At 40.1% G+C, this 16,896-nt stretch overlaps 2 protein-coding genes across 2 annotated transcripts; both read left to right on the forward strand.

Moving 5' to 3' along the window:
- Positions 1–1,385: 1,385 nt before the first annotated feature.
- On the forward strand, positions 1,386–8,285 carry rad54l (RAD54 like). Its single transcript, XM_079680595.1, has 18 exons — positions 1,386–1,709; positions 1,821–1,901; positions 2,260–2,370; positions 2,471–2,531; positions 2,620–2,755; positions 2,935–3,004; positions 3,165–3,453; positions 3,877–4,001; positions 4,077–4,227; positions 4,321–4,447; positions 4,639–4,713; positions 5,174–5,304; positions 5,423–5,533; positions 5,661–5,784; positions 5,877–5,955; positions 6,045–6,224; positions 6,340–6,503; positions 7,442–8,285. Exons 1-18 carry the CDS (start codon positions 1,707–1,709, stop codon positions 7,641–7,643), a joined length of 2,220 nt encoding a protein of 739 aa, XP_079536721.1. The 5' UTR covers positions 1,386–1,706; the 3' UTR covers positions 7,644–8,285.
- Positions 8,286–8,580: 295 nt separating this feature from the next.
- lrrc41 (leucine rich repeat containing 41) lies at positions 8,581–16,888 on the forward strand. The gene is made up of 7 exons (XM_079686635.1): positions 8,581–8,930; positions 9,639–9,725; positions 9,837–9,895; positions 9,978–10,758; positions 11,454–11,690; positions 12,323–12,490; positions 13,034–16,888. The coding sequence occupies exons 1-7, from the start codon at positions 8,798–8,800 to the stop codon at positions 13,150–13,152; spliced, it is 1,584 nt and encodes a 527-aa protein (XP_079542761.1). The 5' UTR covers positions 8,581–8,797; the 3' UTR covers positions 13,153–16,888.
- The last annotated feature ends 8 nt before the right edge of the window (positions 16,889–16,896 follow it).

Raw genomic sequence — 16,896 nt, forward strand, 5'->3', positions numbered from 1 at the left:
AGATATGTCTTTTTGTTGTTGTTGAATCACTCCAGCTACTATGGCCTGCAAGAGTCTACTTGTGAAAAGCACTGTCTCCTCCGGTGGTGCCCTCGGCTCCCTCCGCCGCCACACTGCCCAGCACACTGGAGATCACTATCCCGTCGGGGGTCGCCGGTACTCTGGTACTGTTATTTTGAGGGTCGCGGGCTGAAAAGTCTCATCATACTTAATCCTAGACACTAGCACATGGCATATTGTACGACTTTGTAATTTTTTAATGTTGATATATTTGCTCATAGCCTATATGCCTTTCACGCAGACAATAAAAGTGCATTTTGAAATGACAAACAGGTTTATGTTTCAAGTTTATTTGAATTAAAAACGTATTTTTAAACCCTTCTGTTCAAAGTTGATATTTTGTTTCTTAAAAGATTAAATCTTTAAAAACATGCTGTTTGCCATTTTTAAAGTTTGAGAAATTAAAATATAGGTCACTGACGTGGAGCTTTAGGCCTGCAATGCTTTAAAAAAATGTTTTAGTTGTTTCAGTTTTGAAGAGTGAATATGGATGTTAAATTCCCAAATTAGTATGAATAATCTTAAACAAGAACAGGATCTTGAGCCATGATGCCTGTTTTTAAAGTAGCCTACAGAAACATTCAGAATGCATGACGATTCCTTAAAAGGTGTTGTAATAGACCCCTAGTACTCTTAATTTATAAATTAATAATAATACATGTGAATGATTGAGCTCAATAGTGGCCTGACTGGCCCTCCTAATTTGGTCTAAAAAAGTAAATGATGATCATTGTGAAGCGGTGTCCAGCCCATATCAATAACATACCAAACTACAGGCTAATGTGAGATTCAGAAATTAGTTTTAAAACTCATGTTTTCATGTTATAGGCCTACCTTACATTAACCTGTTTGAAACCTTAATGATGTGATTATTTATATCTTAAAACCTTTAACAACTATATTTAGATGTTCATAAATATCTGCATTCATTTATAAATACATGTGTGGCAGTTAGACAAACATAATTAATAGATGATCTCATTATTACCTATTTTATATGTAGCGTACTAAAAAATAAAAATAAAGTTTACTAAGCCACCTTTTTGTTTTAATGTATTAATTATACAAAATTATTTGTGCTTAAAGTCATATACTGTTGTGTCTCAAACGGATAGACTAGGTTATTAATTAATTTGCCTAGTAGTTGCTTCAACTGCTACAATAACATTTGCAATTCGTTTTTAATCTGCCATGTAAGGTATCAATGTCTCTCAGCCACCGTAGGTGTCAGGTGGGCGTGTCGTTTAGAGGGCGTGTCGTGTACTTGCTGCGGCTGCAGCTGGGCCAGTCATATCCAGGGGGCGGCCCCCTAGAGGAGAAACATAGCGTTCAGTTTGTCCTCTCAAGCTTGCCGTAGTGTTTTGATCCATTTAGCGCGCAGTTTAACACCAACCGGAATCAAGCTAGAAGAACAGTGCAAATATAAACCTTCTATGGAACTAACCTGTCACCTGAATTGAACGCACTAACTCACTGATAATACTTATATATTAAATCCGTGGCATACATATCTGTGATGTAGTAATGAGCTCATTGGCTGTGAGTGAAGCAGACTGAGCTCCGGGCTGTTTCTGGGTAACTAGGGCTCGTTAGTGGTACATGCTAGCAACACGTCTCAGCATAACAGCCAAGCAGAGGAAACGACAATGGTAAGCATGCCGAAGCATTCATATGTATTCCCATTTTGCACCAGGATACATTTGGGTTTTGCCAACTACCTTAAACTGTTTAAAAACTTGTGGTAAAAATCCTCATTCCAGAGAAGGAGTCTGGCTCCCAGTCAGGTTGCTAAACGCAAGCAAGGAGATTCATGTGACGATGAGGAATGGACATGTAACACTGTAAGTAAATAAACATCTTTATTATACATGTAATGCCTTATCCAAAGTTGCTTTATTCAGAGTTACCTGGAAAACAACCCTATTGTTGCATTGTCTGTATAGATACGCGAGTGACCGGAGACTGCATATTAAAGAGTACGCTAAACTCTGGCTGAATTTGGCAATTTGAGGTTTTCTTGATAATTGACTTATGCAAAGACCTCCCATAACATGTTTATGGAAATCTTTGAACCATAACATATCCCTTTTCGATTCAGCTGATCTTCTGAGTCCCTTGGCAGTGTTTATTTATTGGTAGGGTAACTTTTAGTAACACATGTACGTGCTGTATTGAAAGGTGAGTTATGCTTTTTCACAGGACAAAAAAAAAAAAAGTGATAATGAGAGGAGAGAAAGCCACATTTCTCCATTCAGAAAGCCTCTGACACAGCTGAACAAACTGCCTGAATGTTTGGATGGTGACAAGCATGTAAGCGTTTTTGAAATCTATTTAATTTTCCTGTGTTAATACAGCAATAAATGCATACTATTGAATCTATATGCTCATTTGTTTAAAATCCTTTTTACAGGAGGCATTTATTCGAAGTATCCTCTCCAAGCCATTTAAAATTCCTATTCAAAATTACACAGGTAACAGCTTTTCTTGTCACTATGGATTTATGTATAGGACAATAAGTAAACAAGTACTTACTCTGCTCTCCTGATGAATTACCCACAGGCGCGCTGGGAATCAGGGCACTTGGTCTAAAGCGCGCAGGAGTAAGGAAAGCTCTTCACGATCCCTTCGCAGAAGACGCTTTGGTTCTTTATGAACCCCCGATTCTGAGCGCTCATGACCTGATCAAAGCTGACAAGTAGGTTCAGAACATATAGGATTATTCCTTGGTTTGATCACCTTTAACATAGGCTACAGGGAAAATGAATGTGGGCTTTGTACCGGTTCTAGAAAATACTTCATATCCTTAACTGCCAGCATTGCTGTATCTGTGCCATTGGTGGGAGTTTTTCATTTGTTTTCCTTTGTCTTTTTCAGAGATAAAATACAAATCCATGTTGTTGTGGATCCAGTTTTAGGAAAAGTACTCAGACCCCATCAGAGAGAGGTAAACACAAGATATATATTTCTTTTCTTCTCTGACCAAGAAAGCAAATTGCATAAATATGACAATATTGTGTAATAGTGGAGAATCAGAAATCCTTTATATGTCCCACAGCTGTAGATGTTTCTCTATTGATAAAATATTCTGTCTTCGATTTCTGTAGGGGGTGAAGTTCCTGTGGGAGTGTGTGACGGGAAGGCGTATCCCCGGGTCGTACGGCTGCATCATGGCAGATGAGATGGGCCTGGGGAAGACGTTGCAGTGTATCAGCCTCATGTGGACCATGCTGCGCCAAAGCCCTGATGTAAAGCCTGAGATAGACAAGGTCATTGTGGTTTCACCGTCCAGTCTCGTACGTAACTGGTACAATGAAATAGCAAAGTGGCTGGGAGGACGCCTTTCACCAGTCGCCATCGACGGAGGTTCAAAGGAGGAGATCGATAGAAAACTAGGTACGTCTGTCTCCTCATGAGAATTCACAGCAAAGTTAAAGGGGCCATATTATGCTTTTGGGGGTTTTTCCTTTCCTGTAGTGTGTTATTCATACCAATGTTGATGATTTTGATTTAAAGTCATAGTAACTCTGATGATATTATTGCAGTTTATAATTTACATTTTGCCAGTCATCCATGATCATTTAAAATTATTTCACCAAAACTAAAATGTATATATCACTTTTACAGTGCTCAAAGATGCTTTAAAAGAAAATAAAGAAAATATACACCATATAAAAAAGAAATAGTGTGTAGGCCTTTTGGACGTGAAGTCATGGTACTTGGACAATATCTGGTTCAGCATCCAATATTTAATTCATAATATCCTTGTTGGAGTATTGTCTGCATATTAAGGTATTTGTTTTCTGTGGTTTCTACTAGTGAACTTTGTCTCTCAACATGGTTTGAGAGTAGCCACCCCGATCCTGATTATTTCCTACGAGACATTCCGACTACACACCGCGGTTCTGCACAAGGGAAAAGTTGGACTTGTCATCTGTGACGAGGTATTTACATATTCCTTAGAGCTGTGGCAGACTGATGAAACAATGATTTAACATGTATTATTGTGTGTACTGTAGGGTCATCGGCTGAAGAACTCTGACAACCAGACCTACCAGGCGCTGAATGCCATGAGTGCCCAGCGGAGGGTGCTGATATCAGGCACCCCAATCCAGAACGACCTACTGGAGTACTTCAGCTTGGTCCACTTTGTAAATGCTGGGATCCTAGGTTAGTAGCTTAAAAACAGCTATTACACAATTCTGTTATCTCTGCTGTTTTTCCTGACCCCCCCCTTTTTTTTTTTTACCTCTTACCTGGCAGGTACAGCCCAGGAGTTTAAAAAGCGATTTGAGCTTCCCATCCTCAGGGGTCGAGATGCAGAAGCCAGTGATAAAGACAGACAGATTGGGGAGGAAAGGCTCAAGGAGCTGATCAACATCGTCAACAGGTGAGCTCAAACGGCATGCAAGGTACTTTATATGTAAAGGGGACCTATTATGCTAATGTTCAGGTTCTGTGTGTGGGAGATTTGTTTGCCTGTGTGTGTCAAATTGCACTAATTAGCTTATGTTGATTAGCATTTATCAAAAGTACTTTCTCAGCTATTGTTAAACCTGTTTTAATATTCTGCCTCTACAGATGCTTGATCAGGAGAACATCTGACATCTTGTCTAAATATCTTCCTGTGAAAATTGAGCAGGTTGTGTGTTGCAGGTATGTTGGTTCATTGGGTTTCTTGTGTTAGAAAGTTGAGAATAGGTTGTTGCCATTTTTTTTAATTGTAAACAAAATGTTGGTCTCATTTGAAATTGTTTTTTTTGAACTAAACATTGTTTTCAAGGAATCACGAACGATTTTCCAAAGTTTCAGCACCAATACCAAATGTGTAAACAAAAATTCAATCCTTAGATACCTTTCTTCAAACAAAATGCTTATTTACCAAATCAAGCCTATTTTTTTTATTTGACACTAGTTTATAAGGCTGTCTTGAGAAAAACATGCAAACACCTTTTTTTATTTGAAATGAAGCTGATGGAAATATGGTTCCGGACACATTTCATACGGTTTTCAAAAGTATTGATCATCCAGACACAACTTTACTCTATGTCTTTGTATGAATTGTAATATTGTAAATTAGAATAATTATATTAACACAATGTCCGTTTCCCTGCAGGCTGACTCCTTTGCAGTCAGAACTCTACAAGCGTTTCCTGAAACAGGCAAAGCCCATTGAGACATTACAGCAGGGAAAAATAAGTGTCTCCTCCCTGTCTTCCATCACCACACTTAAGAAACTGTGCAATCGTAAGTGCAAACTCCAAATATATCACACTGTTGCATTTGTGAAAAATATAGCTATCACGCAAAAACACTATGCAAAGTTTACTTTTGTAGAAATACTAACTCCTCCTCTGTTTTGCAGACCCAGCTCTGATCTATGAGAAGTGTCTGCAGAGGGATGAGGGCTTTGAAGGGGCGCTGGAACTCTTTCCCTCTGGCTACTCCGCTAAAGCTGTGGAGCCTCAGCTCTCTGGTGAGAACATGTCAAAAACCACTCTGTACAAATCTGCTATTGGTGATTACATATATTGCTGACATCCATTTTAGAAGTTGCACATTTGACAGGCCACATGAAGACAAACTGGTTTTCTTTCTTCCAGGGAAAATGCTGGTTCTTGATTACATTCTGGCAATGACAAGGTCTACAACTAGTGACAAGGTGGTGCTCGTTTCCAACTACACTCAAACACTGGACCTCTTCGAGAAGCTCTGCAGATCTAGAAGGTACTTTTTGGGGGGGAATCCACCATTTATTTGTGACTGTATTTTATTATTTTTCAGTGAGCAACAACCCTCCTCTTCTTGGTCTTTGACAGATACCTCTATGTGCGACTGGATGGAACAATGTCCATCAAGAAAAGGGCAAAAGTTGTGGAAAAATTCAACACTCCGTCTGTGAGTTTGACACTGTTTAAAAAAAGAAAGAAAAAAGGACTAAGCTTTGCGAGGCAGTTAAAGAAACTTCTGAATGTTTTATTTCTCAGAATCCAGAGTTCATCTTCATGCTGAGCAGCAAGGCTGGAGGATGTGGCCTGAATTTGATTGGTGCTAATCGCTTGGTTATGTTTGATCCTGACTGGAATCCAGCCAATGATGAGCAGGCGATGGCGCGGGTGTGGAGAGACGGCCAGAAGAAGACCTGCTACATCTACAGACTGCTCTCCGTCAGTTCAACACAGCTCATAAAATGCACTCATTGAATCATTCAACATATTTCAGGAACATTTAAAGCTGCAGACATTGCTTCCATATTTGATTTGTGTGTTTGTATGCTGGCAGACGGGGACGATTGAGGAGAAGATCCTTCAGAGGCAGGCACATAAGAAGGCCCTGAGCAGCTGTGTGGTGGACGAGGAGCAGGACGTGGAGCGCCACTTCTCTCTGGGCGAGCTCCGAGAACTCTTCCATCTGAACGAGGAGACCATCAGTGACACACATGACAGGTATGGAAAAGAAACAGTGCAGACTTTTTTTTAGAATTTCTTTTACTGCTCAGCCTTGTGAAAAAATGTGAAACTACCTAATTTAAGATACATAGAATCTGTGCTGAAAACCCCCTGATCATACTAACTGTGTGTATTACCATACTGGTTTATATGAGTTATGGATGACCCTGTCTTTTTGATAATGTTATAGAAGTAGGTAAATATTTAAATGATAACTCACATTCCAGTGGACGGATGCAGAATACAGTGTAAATTCAAGACTTAGAGTATGCACGCTGGTGTGAAGTCTGTTTTAACTATTCACACATCAGAATCAGAAATACTTTATTGGTCCCTGAGGGAAATTTAGTTTTGTTAAAGTAAATAAAGAAGAATACCATTTCTATAAACATCTGTTTTAGTGATTATATTGCAAACAAAGTATATTACTGTTAACTGTTCAACTGCTTGAATTATTAAAAAATATATATAATTGTATAGCTACATTTCAATTATTTTTTTAATCATTATGGTTTTAATTCTATTGTAGCTTAAATGATTTATATTGTTTATTTATAGTCTATTAAATGTAATTATATTGTGTTAAATCAGCTACAATCTAATTTAGTATATGTAAGTATTATTATTACAATTAGTTACAATGATTGTATTCATTGTAAGTAAACTAAGTCCAACTGACAGAGAGCAGATCTGACTGTCATACAGAAACACACCGTAGCTGAATTTGTATATATTTACAGACATCAAGAAAAACAGACCCAGTACTGCCTCTTTCCTTTATTTTGTTTACGCCAAACACACAAATGTCCCCATGTGATCACTTCATATAACAGCATCTTCCTCGGAGATCTGATCTGAGCCTGCAGCCTCAACATTGCCACACTGTATGTAATGTGCTAATCGGACTCTCTTCCTCCCTCTTGTGTTTCTGTCAGGTTTCGCTGTCGCCGCTGTGTGAACGGCAGGGAGGTCCGGCCTCCTGCAGAGGCCTCCGACTGCACCAGTGACCTCTCCCAGTGGAACCACTGCTCTGACAAGAAGGGCCTGAGGGACCAGGTGTTGAAAGCCTCCTGGGACGCTGCCGTCTCATTTGTCTTCCACCAGCGCTCTCATGAGGACCAGAAGGGCGTAGTATAGAAGGAGGGACTAAACAGACTTTATCAAAAGACTACATGTACCGTTTGTGCTGATATGTATTTGTTATTCTGTTTTTTTAAATGAAAGAGAGGAGCAGGATTGGTTATCTTTCTGTTGTGAATCCAGTAACTTCTGCACATAAACAACTACACTTCCTGGATTTGAACACATTTTAATAGCACATGCACACAAGTACCAGTACGTTTTAGTACTTCATGCAGGCGACTAGTGCCGATATAAGTCGGTGCATGATTGTGTGTGCGTGTGTCTCTCTATACGAGTGCCGCTTCATTTACCATCATCAGTGTCTTCAATGCAGATTCACTGTAGACGGGTACAAGTGGAAAGTTATAAAAAATATAATAAATGTTTTTCAAATACAAGGTTGCCTACACATCACCTTCTTATTAGAGTCTGAGACCACTTACTGCTGTAACTCCTATAGGCATTGTTCGATCGGCCTGAAACGTCCCGCGTTTGCTATCGGCCGACACCGGAAAGCATTGCATGAGCGTCAACATGCGGACAACAGCGGACCTGCACCGAGCTGCTTGCAGTTTTAATTCATACTGTTTATTAAAAGTGTCAGACATTTGATTTGGAGTCAGTCCATCTCTTTATGAATGTGACATTTTCCCATAAATAAAATGAACTGTACAAAAAAACAAATATCTTTATTCAATACCTTTTTTAATGAATGCAATTATAGAATAGCAGAACAAATAGAACCAATGACAAATGTATAGTTTATTCTTCTGATTCACACAAAGAACAAGATAACTAAATATCATTTTAATCGTTCCAGTTTGCAGGATATATTCAACGTTAACGAAATTAAACAATAGGAAGTTCAAGAACATAAACCTTGGATGTATAAAAAGAAAACAATGATGCTGCATCGCTGCGGTAGGTGGCGCCATATACCTTTCATCTTGGTTGGTCGACCGCCATTAAAACTAGAGAAATAGAAGAGCCGGTGACTATTGTTATTGCTATATTACATCCATTGGTGAAGTAGCTGTAACTCATTATTTGCCAACCACAACGTGAAGCAAAGGGACCAGAAGCAGACGGAACCAGGGCTGTGTCCCGGTAGTTGGTTAACGTTTCAAACAGCATCGTAATTAACGACGTTGTAAATGAAAAACACATAAATGCTAGCAATGGGGGACACTGCCCGCAAAGCAGACCTAATAAACCCAAAGGATGCATGTCTCACTTTAAAGGAGATATGTTTCCTAGCTGTCCGGGAACATTATGCTGCTCTGGGCTTTGAGGCTGTTGTTGGTAAGTCGTGTTGAATAACAGGGAGTTGGCTAACATGACACTGTTAGAAGCTAGCATGTCATTTACCTTCGCTTATGTCACATATCCCATACAGCTAGCACGTCATTTACTTTCGCTAACTTTAATATCCCCATAAGTAAAGCCAACCAGCTAACAGTTTACGTTAAATTGAACTCCATTCAATAAACCTGCAAATGGCAATATTGTTATTGGTTGTATTAATTATTTTTAGGACGGCAGTGGTGGAATGCAGTTAAGTACATTTACTGAAGTATCGTACTTGAGTACAATTCTGAGGTACTTGTGCTTTACCTGAGTAATTTCATTACTCCACAACATTTTAGAAGCCACAATTACTTTTACCTTTAGTACTTATTTAGATGCCATTTAGAAAGCAGGAATTTTACTTGTAACAGAGTGTTTTCACAACCAAGTATTGCTAGTTAGTAACAGATAGGTTGACGTAAAATAACATTTGACTGTTTGCACTGCCCTTAATAACATTACTTCGAGTACTTTAAAATAAACGTTACCAAGTTTGGTATATAATTGTTATGTTAACTTGTAACGGTGCTCTCTTCTTGTAGCCTACACCTCACAGTACACATGTAACATCAATTCACTTCCTGGTCCCTCATTGATGATTCCAATTCACTTTGAAAGATAAATCTATGCTAAAGTTATATTTTGTTTTGTAACTGTATACAGATCTACCAACGCCTCTCATTAAGGGTCTTCTTCTTCATCTGACTGTATGCCAACTGGATGAGCTCCAGCCTGCCCTAAACAAGAGAGGTACGAACTGAGGAAATGTACATTTCCTTTGTTCACAGAAAGTGTACTTTTGTTTTGATCAGAATTCATGATTAAGATTCTATTTTCCACTTTCTCTTTGCCTTGTCTCAGGTATATCAACTCATGCCGGATGGATCGGAGTCCTACAGGAAATGCGTGGACTTAACCATGTAAGTACAATGGCTTCTTTGATTATCTCGTATAGTAGCAACCAGAACCCGGATGTAATATGTATCCTGTGTTTCATTTCAGGCGATAAACTTCCACACAGAAGAAGAGGCCAAACATGAAGTTATGAGAATTATTTTCACTCTAGTATTCTACGGCTACACCAGCCAATTTGTCCAGAAAAACATCACACATTTGAACACCCCATCCTTCCTGTTGGCTGCAGCTAAATGTATCAAATATTTTTTACTCGATACTCCAGTTGAAAGTTTAACTTCTGAACGACGGCATCTTCTGAAGCTCTTAGAGAAGGGTATCAGGACGGTTTGTGTCTCAAAGTGCATGGATCTATCAGACAGGAAGACAGATTTGTACGTCCTCCATCGCCTGCTAGACCACGGGGTTGCTAAGAAAGTTGTTATAGATGTGAAATGTTCCCTCATGCTGTCCTGGATTCTACTCAACAGGGGATCTCAGTTTGTAAGCCCTGAGCTCAGGTCCCTAATGCAGAGAAAAATGGCAACATGTAACTTACAAGCCTATTCAGCCATTGCAGACAGGGCCAGTTGCGGTTTATGCATCAAGACTGCGGCTTCAGAGGATCAGGATAATCACGTTGTTCCCTGCAAACGTTTGAAGTTGGATTGTGTCGAGGAGAAAGAATGTGGAAAAGCCAACCTTGATGTGGACCTGAAGTTTCTCTGTCAAACCTTCGCTCCGCGTGAAGGGCCCTCAGCAGGGGCCTGTCCGTGGGGACAGATCGAAAGTCTGGAGATCAGGAAGTGTGTGTCAGACACCTTCACAGTGCTGAACAATGCCCTGCCCACATGTTTCTTCCTGCGCTCTCTAACTCTTCACAGCATTAGTAAGTGTCTCAAAATGAATAATAATAATAATTTAAGTTTATGAACAAACATCCAACATTGGTAGCAGTGGATAATTAATGGTGCCCTTTGTTTATCCTTGACAGTACCTTAAACTCCATTTAAATATGTTCAGTATGATGACAGTTCAATGTCCCAAACTTGCCCTCAAGAAGTTCCCCTAAAATCTCCAAATGTTCAGCTTTGTGTGTAGAACAGTTGGATGTTAGCACATTGTACGTGATAGGCACGAACAATGTGCAACAGAGCCGGCGAGCTAACCAATCAGAGCAGACTGGGCTCTGGTTTCAGACAGAGGGTGAAAAGAGGTGCTGCAGCACAGGCAGTATGAGAACATTAAAGCATGGAAACATGTCACAGTACAGACACAACATACACATATGAACCTGAAGATGAGCATAATATGTCCTCTTTCTAGATATTATGTAAAACAAGCGAACAATATCAAATGTTGTCTGATAAAGCTGTTAACAAAAACAACATTAAGTCAAACAAACATCTGAAAATGCAGATGAATGCACAATAAAGGTGCATCTTAATCTTGACATTGAACTTGTTGTTGAATGTTGCTGTACTGAATCTATTGAACAAAGTTGAGGATAACCTTACTGTCACAATAGTTAAACCTGACGTATTAGTGTGCAGGAAATGATTGTGTTTCTGTGTGTGTCTGCAGCTTCATTCAGAGATGCGGATGTGCTGGGCCTGGCCAAAGCCCTGAAGACGCTGACGGAGAGCTGCCGCAGCTCCCTCACGGAGCTCAGCGTCAGCGTGCTGCCCTACGCTGGGTTGCTGGAGTTCCTGCTGGACGCTAACCCCCACCTGACCTCCCTGCACGTGGAGATCCAGACTGCCATGTTGGGATCACGCCTCTTACTGCGTCACCCCGGAGCTGAGGATCCAGACATGCCAGGTGCTTTGAAGTTGCTACCAAAATGAAGTAATATCTAAGTAGGCAGAAAGTGTATCACACCTGTTGAACCAGCCAAGAACTAAGAAGGGCTGCACGATTTGGACACAATAAAGAATTGGGATTATTTTGGCTGATATTGGGAAAAGGATATAGGAAGTATTGATTGTTTTTACATCATTATTCTCATCCTTGAAAAATATTTGATATCTCTTTTGTTAAGTTTGTAAAATACTATTAGTACGCCTGAATGTCTCTGAAATTCCAGATTCAAAATTGCATTTGAACAGATATTCTGCCTTTAACAAATAGGTGCTTCCCGCTATATGAATATCACAATTTCAATTACATTTCAATGAATTGTGCAACAAATCCTCTACAGGTTGAGGGCAGAGTAACTTCAACATTAGAGAATGTTTTAAACAAGAGACGGTCATCACATTGTACAGATGAAAGAAAGCAATGTAAGATAACCATTAGTTTTTTTTCTACAAACGCAGTGTTTATTTTTGGTAGTTAAACCACTTTACAGTCAGTCAGAAGTTAAAAAGTTCAGAAAAACTTTTTTCGAAGATAAAACTAAGGCAAACTTAGGAATTGCACCCTCTGAGGTGACTGTTTGCTGTCCTCCACAGAGCTGCCTCTGCAGAAGCTGTCAGTTAAAGTGGCTGAGCTCCCGCTGACAGATCTGCACTTCATCACCAATGTTCTGAGACACTCTCCTCATCTCACCTCGCTCCACATCGCGGGGATGAGGTTACCAACCGGCTCCTCTCAAAGCCTCCTGCTCAGCACTCTCTCAGGTAATGTCCTGTCACTGTTAGCTCCTGAAAGGCACAAAGCGCCAGGGCACGGAGGCTTGATAGAGATCTAAGTCAATACAACTAAGATACATTGACATCTTGACTCATGAGTCTGCTCACATGGTAACAAAAAAAGGCCTAAACAAGGGCTTCTATATGAGTATTGTATGTGAACAAATACTGAGCACCTGTTTTAGGTCATATATGTGCCCTAAAGAACACAAGTATTTATTTATAGTACAAAGATTTACATCTTTTTTATTGTCTTCTTTCCTCATTTATTGGTTATAAGTTAAATATAGAAACACACCAGCCTTATCTTCATAGATCTGATTAAATGTTATATTAACTGCTGCTGATATTCTGAAACGTTAACCACCCGAAAGCCCGACTGATTCAGTTTTTTTAAGGTTCATACTGATACTGATTAGTTAGTTTATAAAACCTTTCAAATAATATTTGTGCCTGATCAGTTGATCTGACTAATTCTATACTAAGTCTTATCTGAAGTGCTGTCAGTAACGACTTATTTTCCACTTTTAGGCTCCAATCAGCTCCTGAGGAGTCTCCACCTCGAGGACGTGAAGCTGTCCGATTGTCTCCCTGAAATCCTGAATCTACTGAGGAACTGCAAGTTGGAAGGTAAGAATACCATTTTGTAAACGTGATCCTCTGGAACACAAAAAGGTGATCAAATCAAGTTTTATTTATATAGCACATTTAAAAGCGATTTTTGGTCGAGCCAAAGTGCTGTACATGTAATAAAAACACATTACTACGATCACAATAAAAGACAATAATTGACAACAGAAATATAAAAAACAAAAACACAGGGAATAGTCAGGTGTCGTGCTCCGCTCTGACTAGAAGGCCAGAGAGAAGAAGTGTGTTTTTAGTGAGGATTTAAAAACCCCTAGTGTTGGCCGACCTGACATGGAGGGGCAGAGGGTTCCAGAGCCTGGGGCCAGCTGCTGCGAAGGCTCGGTGCCCTCGGGTTTTAACCTGTGATAGATTTGTGAACAAAACTAACATTGCTTTTTATTTAAATTAAATACATAATAAATATTTCACATCAAAAGAAACAACAATGTTTTAACAAATCATATTAATAATCTGATAACAGAACTGTAAACAGAATAGCTGAAACTTTAACAAAATAAATAACTCAGTTACCTCTAATCATTAACCCATGTTTTTATAATGTAGTTAACTCCATGTGTTGCTGCTAGCATACATAACACCTGACGTGGAAACGTTACTCGTGGATGGGGCTACAGAGCAACTAGAAAGACAGTCGAACCCGGTGCATTCCTCCGTCTGAATGTGGTGCACTTTTGCTAAATGTTTAGACAAAGTGCTCGTGTTACCGCCCTTACATGCTAAACTCTTATTGCACTTTAGGCAACGAGCATTTTCCACATCGAGACGGGTATAGTTTAACCACAACTCGGAGCGCATTCTCTCCGCCATCTCCTCCGTGTGTGTGTGTGTGTGTGTGTGTATAAACTGCCCCGCCCCCTCGCATACAGACGGGGGAGAGAGATCTCTCGTCTGGAAAGATCTAAAAGACGCATGTTGCTGTCTTTTTGCATATTAAAAACGGAGTTGGCGACACTACAACTGCAATGTAATGTTTGTGTAGCAATAATACATATGACATATATATATATATATCGGCGGCCACAGGTTGTTTATCCTTGACAGTCGCACATGGGCACAGACTTAGTGTTTTCATATTCAGCAAATGTGTACACGCTAAACTGCAGACTTCAAGAAGAAATAATACTTTCATTCACTCACGGCAAAAGTTACTTTACTTACTATAAAAACTCACGGTAAAAAAATGCACTCCCTATTCCATTGTCATGAAGGTGGAATCTAACTATATCCAGAATAAGTTTGATTGGATCCAGGCTAGAAACATGTTTATTTCTGCTGTAAAGTTGGGCATTTTAACATGGGGGTCTATTGAATTGCTCCTTTCTGCATCCATCTCCTGTCGGCCACTAGATGAACTGCAGTTTGTGGCACTTCCTTCTGGGCTTCCCGTCTCTGCGCTATGAAGCGCTGATTGGCTGTGGGTGGGCCAGACGTGCATGTGGGTGGGCCCAGGCCTAACAAAATGCATCAGATTGATGCTTTAAAATATGGAATATTCCAAAAATTATTCCGGGGGAGAATGCCCCGGGATCCCCTGAGGGATAATATCCTTCTCACCTTTTTCACCCCTGACCCGTTTTCATACCTGATATATTGTAAGGCCATACCTATATAAAACATATCTGAAGTTTTTTTTTCAAAATACCAAACAGATCCTGCATTTAATTCATGCCTCATTTCGCTCTATTTGCTCTTTCCAGCCCTGTTTTTGCAGGGGGCTGATTCTGTGATGTAGCTTTAATGCAAATGAGCTGCAGCTGACCACGCCCCCCTGCAGGAGAGGGGAGCGTGCTTTGAGATCAGTTGCTGGGCTGTCAGAAAAGGGGGAGAAAAAGATATCTCCGTGTTTTATTCTTATATGATTATATAGAGTCGTTATTCATTTGTTTTAAAGCTCAATAAATAACAAAAAAGACCTTTGACCGGCACTTTTCGAATTTTGTCCGGAAGATTTAAACTTTAACGGACAGGTTGACCGGCGACATTTTTTTTAACTTTAAATCTGCCTCACGGTCCCCTCGTTCCTTGGAAGAGGCGGAGAGGTGGGTGTATGTTATCTGCTGGTGGCAAACCGGAGAGAATTACAGTGCTTGCCTCGACGGGGAGGGATTGCATTGAATTGAATTACAGCAGCGGGAGCAAACGCTTGTCTCGGGGAGGGAGAAAAAGAGCCACAGCGGAGAATAAACAGAAGGGCAACCATGCCAACTGTTACGGTATGGGAAAGGTAGGACCCAAAAGTAGACAAAAAAAGGTAAGTTTGTCTAGAAAACAAAAAGCAAGCTTTATTGCAAAGCTGATCACAAAAACATGGCATGAATCAAACGGTAGCTCAGGAAAACAATTACATAACAACTGACCGTGAGGAAGCATGGAGGAAGACCGGAGAGAAAAACATGAGACGTGAAGGAGGACAAACAAACAATGAACCGACACCGAACACAGGAAGAGACTAGACTAAATACAGGGAGGGGTAATCATGAGACGAGAAACAGCCGGGCAGGGAAGGAGAAACACAAGGGCAACAGGTGAACACAATCAGACAATTAGACACACCAGGGAAACTAACGACAGGGAGGAAAACACAGGGGTTGCGTTCCAATAGTCCATTTAGCTTAGGAACCTTCCTAACCAAGTGAAATGACCCGGAAGTACGTCAGTGGCAGCCATGTTAAGTGCCGTTCCAATTCTCCAAATGAAAGGAAAGGAGGTTTCAAACTTCCTTTATAACCTCCTTTAGCTTAGGAACCACTGGACCTCCCTTACCGAAAGGAGAGGAGAAAATGCTGCCCCACAATGCCTTGCAGCCGCAGCATTTGCGTCACACAACAATCGGCCGTTCACGGAAACAAACGATTATGACGGAGAAATTATATCATGAAAGTCACGGTGCTTATTAAGCTTTTTAAAATGTATGTGGTAAGTTGCCAAAGTGCTTTGTTTTGAACGTTCATCAGTATTATAATCAAAAAGAGAAATATGAACGTTAGTTTTTACTGAAATGATCAAATAAAGTCAACATTTCACTGAGCTGTGTGGGGTTTGTTCAACTTTTAAAGATGTTTGAATGGTGATATACACAGTGATAGATGTTAAGGACTAACGTTTATAATAAATACATTTGTATTGATTTTAAAATCTTTTCATAGTTCATACAATCATAGGTGTTGGGATCATTTGTATTAATGTGGACCGGAGGGAGAGGGTGACGAGCATAAATTTCACTTTCCTTTTTTATTTCAATTCCAACTTTGGTCATGAAGAATATGTTTCTCTGTTGTCCACGTTCATAAAGCATAAAGCAGCAGCATCACAGCACGGTGCAGAGTCTCTAGATGAGTTTACAGTAGTCCCTCGTTCTTATTAAACATCCATGTTTGTAGTCCGCTGTATAGAACACTGTAGTTTCCATAGTTTCACCACAGCAGCAGACGCACACAATGACGTCCGCTTGCGCATCATAAACACGTCACATAGTGAAAGTGCATTCGGATTCTCTAAAGTACCGCAGTCTCTTCTCCTAAGTCCTTTTGAATTCTCCTATCCACTATCCCTTAACCCTGTGACGTTTCACTCAGAGGTCAGGGAATAGGAGATAGGGTTAGAATTTAGGAGCTGTTTTTTGGATTATCGAAACGCAACCAGGGTGAAGGACCAGACAAGAAACAAGGAGGAAAACATGACAGGGAGAACAGAAAAGCAAAATAACCCCACAACTAGACACAACAAAACTCAAACCATGACAG

The sequence above is a fragment of the Notothenia rossii genome (genome assembly GCF_949606895.1).
Source record: "Notothenia rossii genome assembly, chromosome: 1".
In the NCBI taxonomy this organism is placed as follows: Eukaryota; Metazoa; Chordata; class Actinopteri; order Perciformes; family Nototheniidae; genus Notothenia; species Notothenia rossii.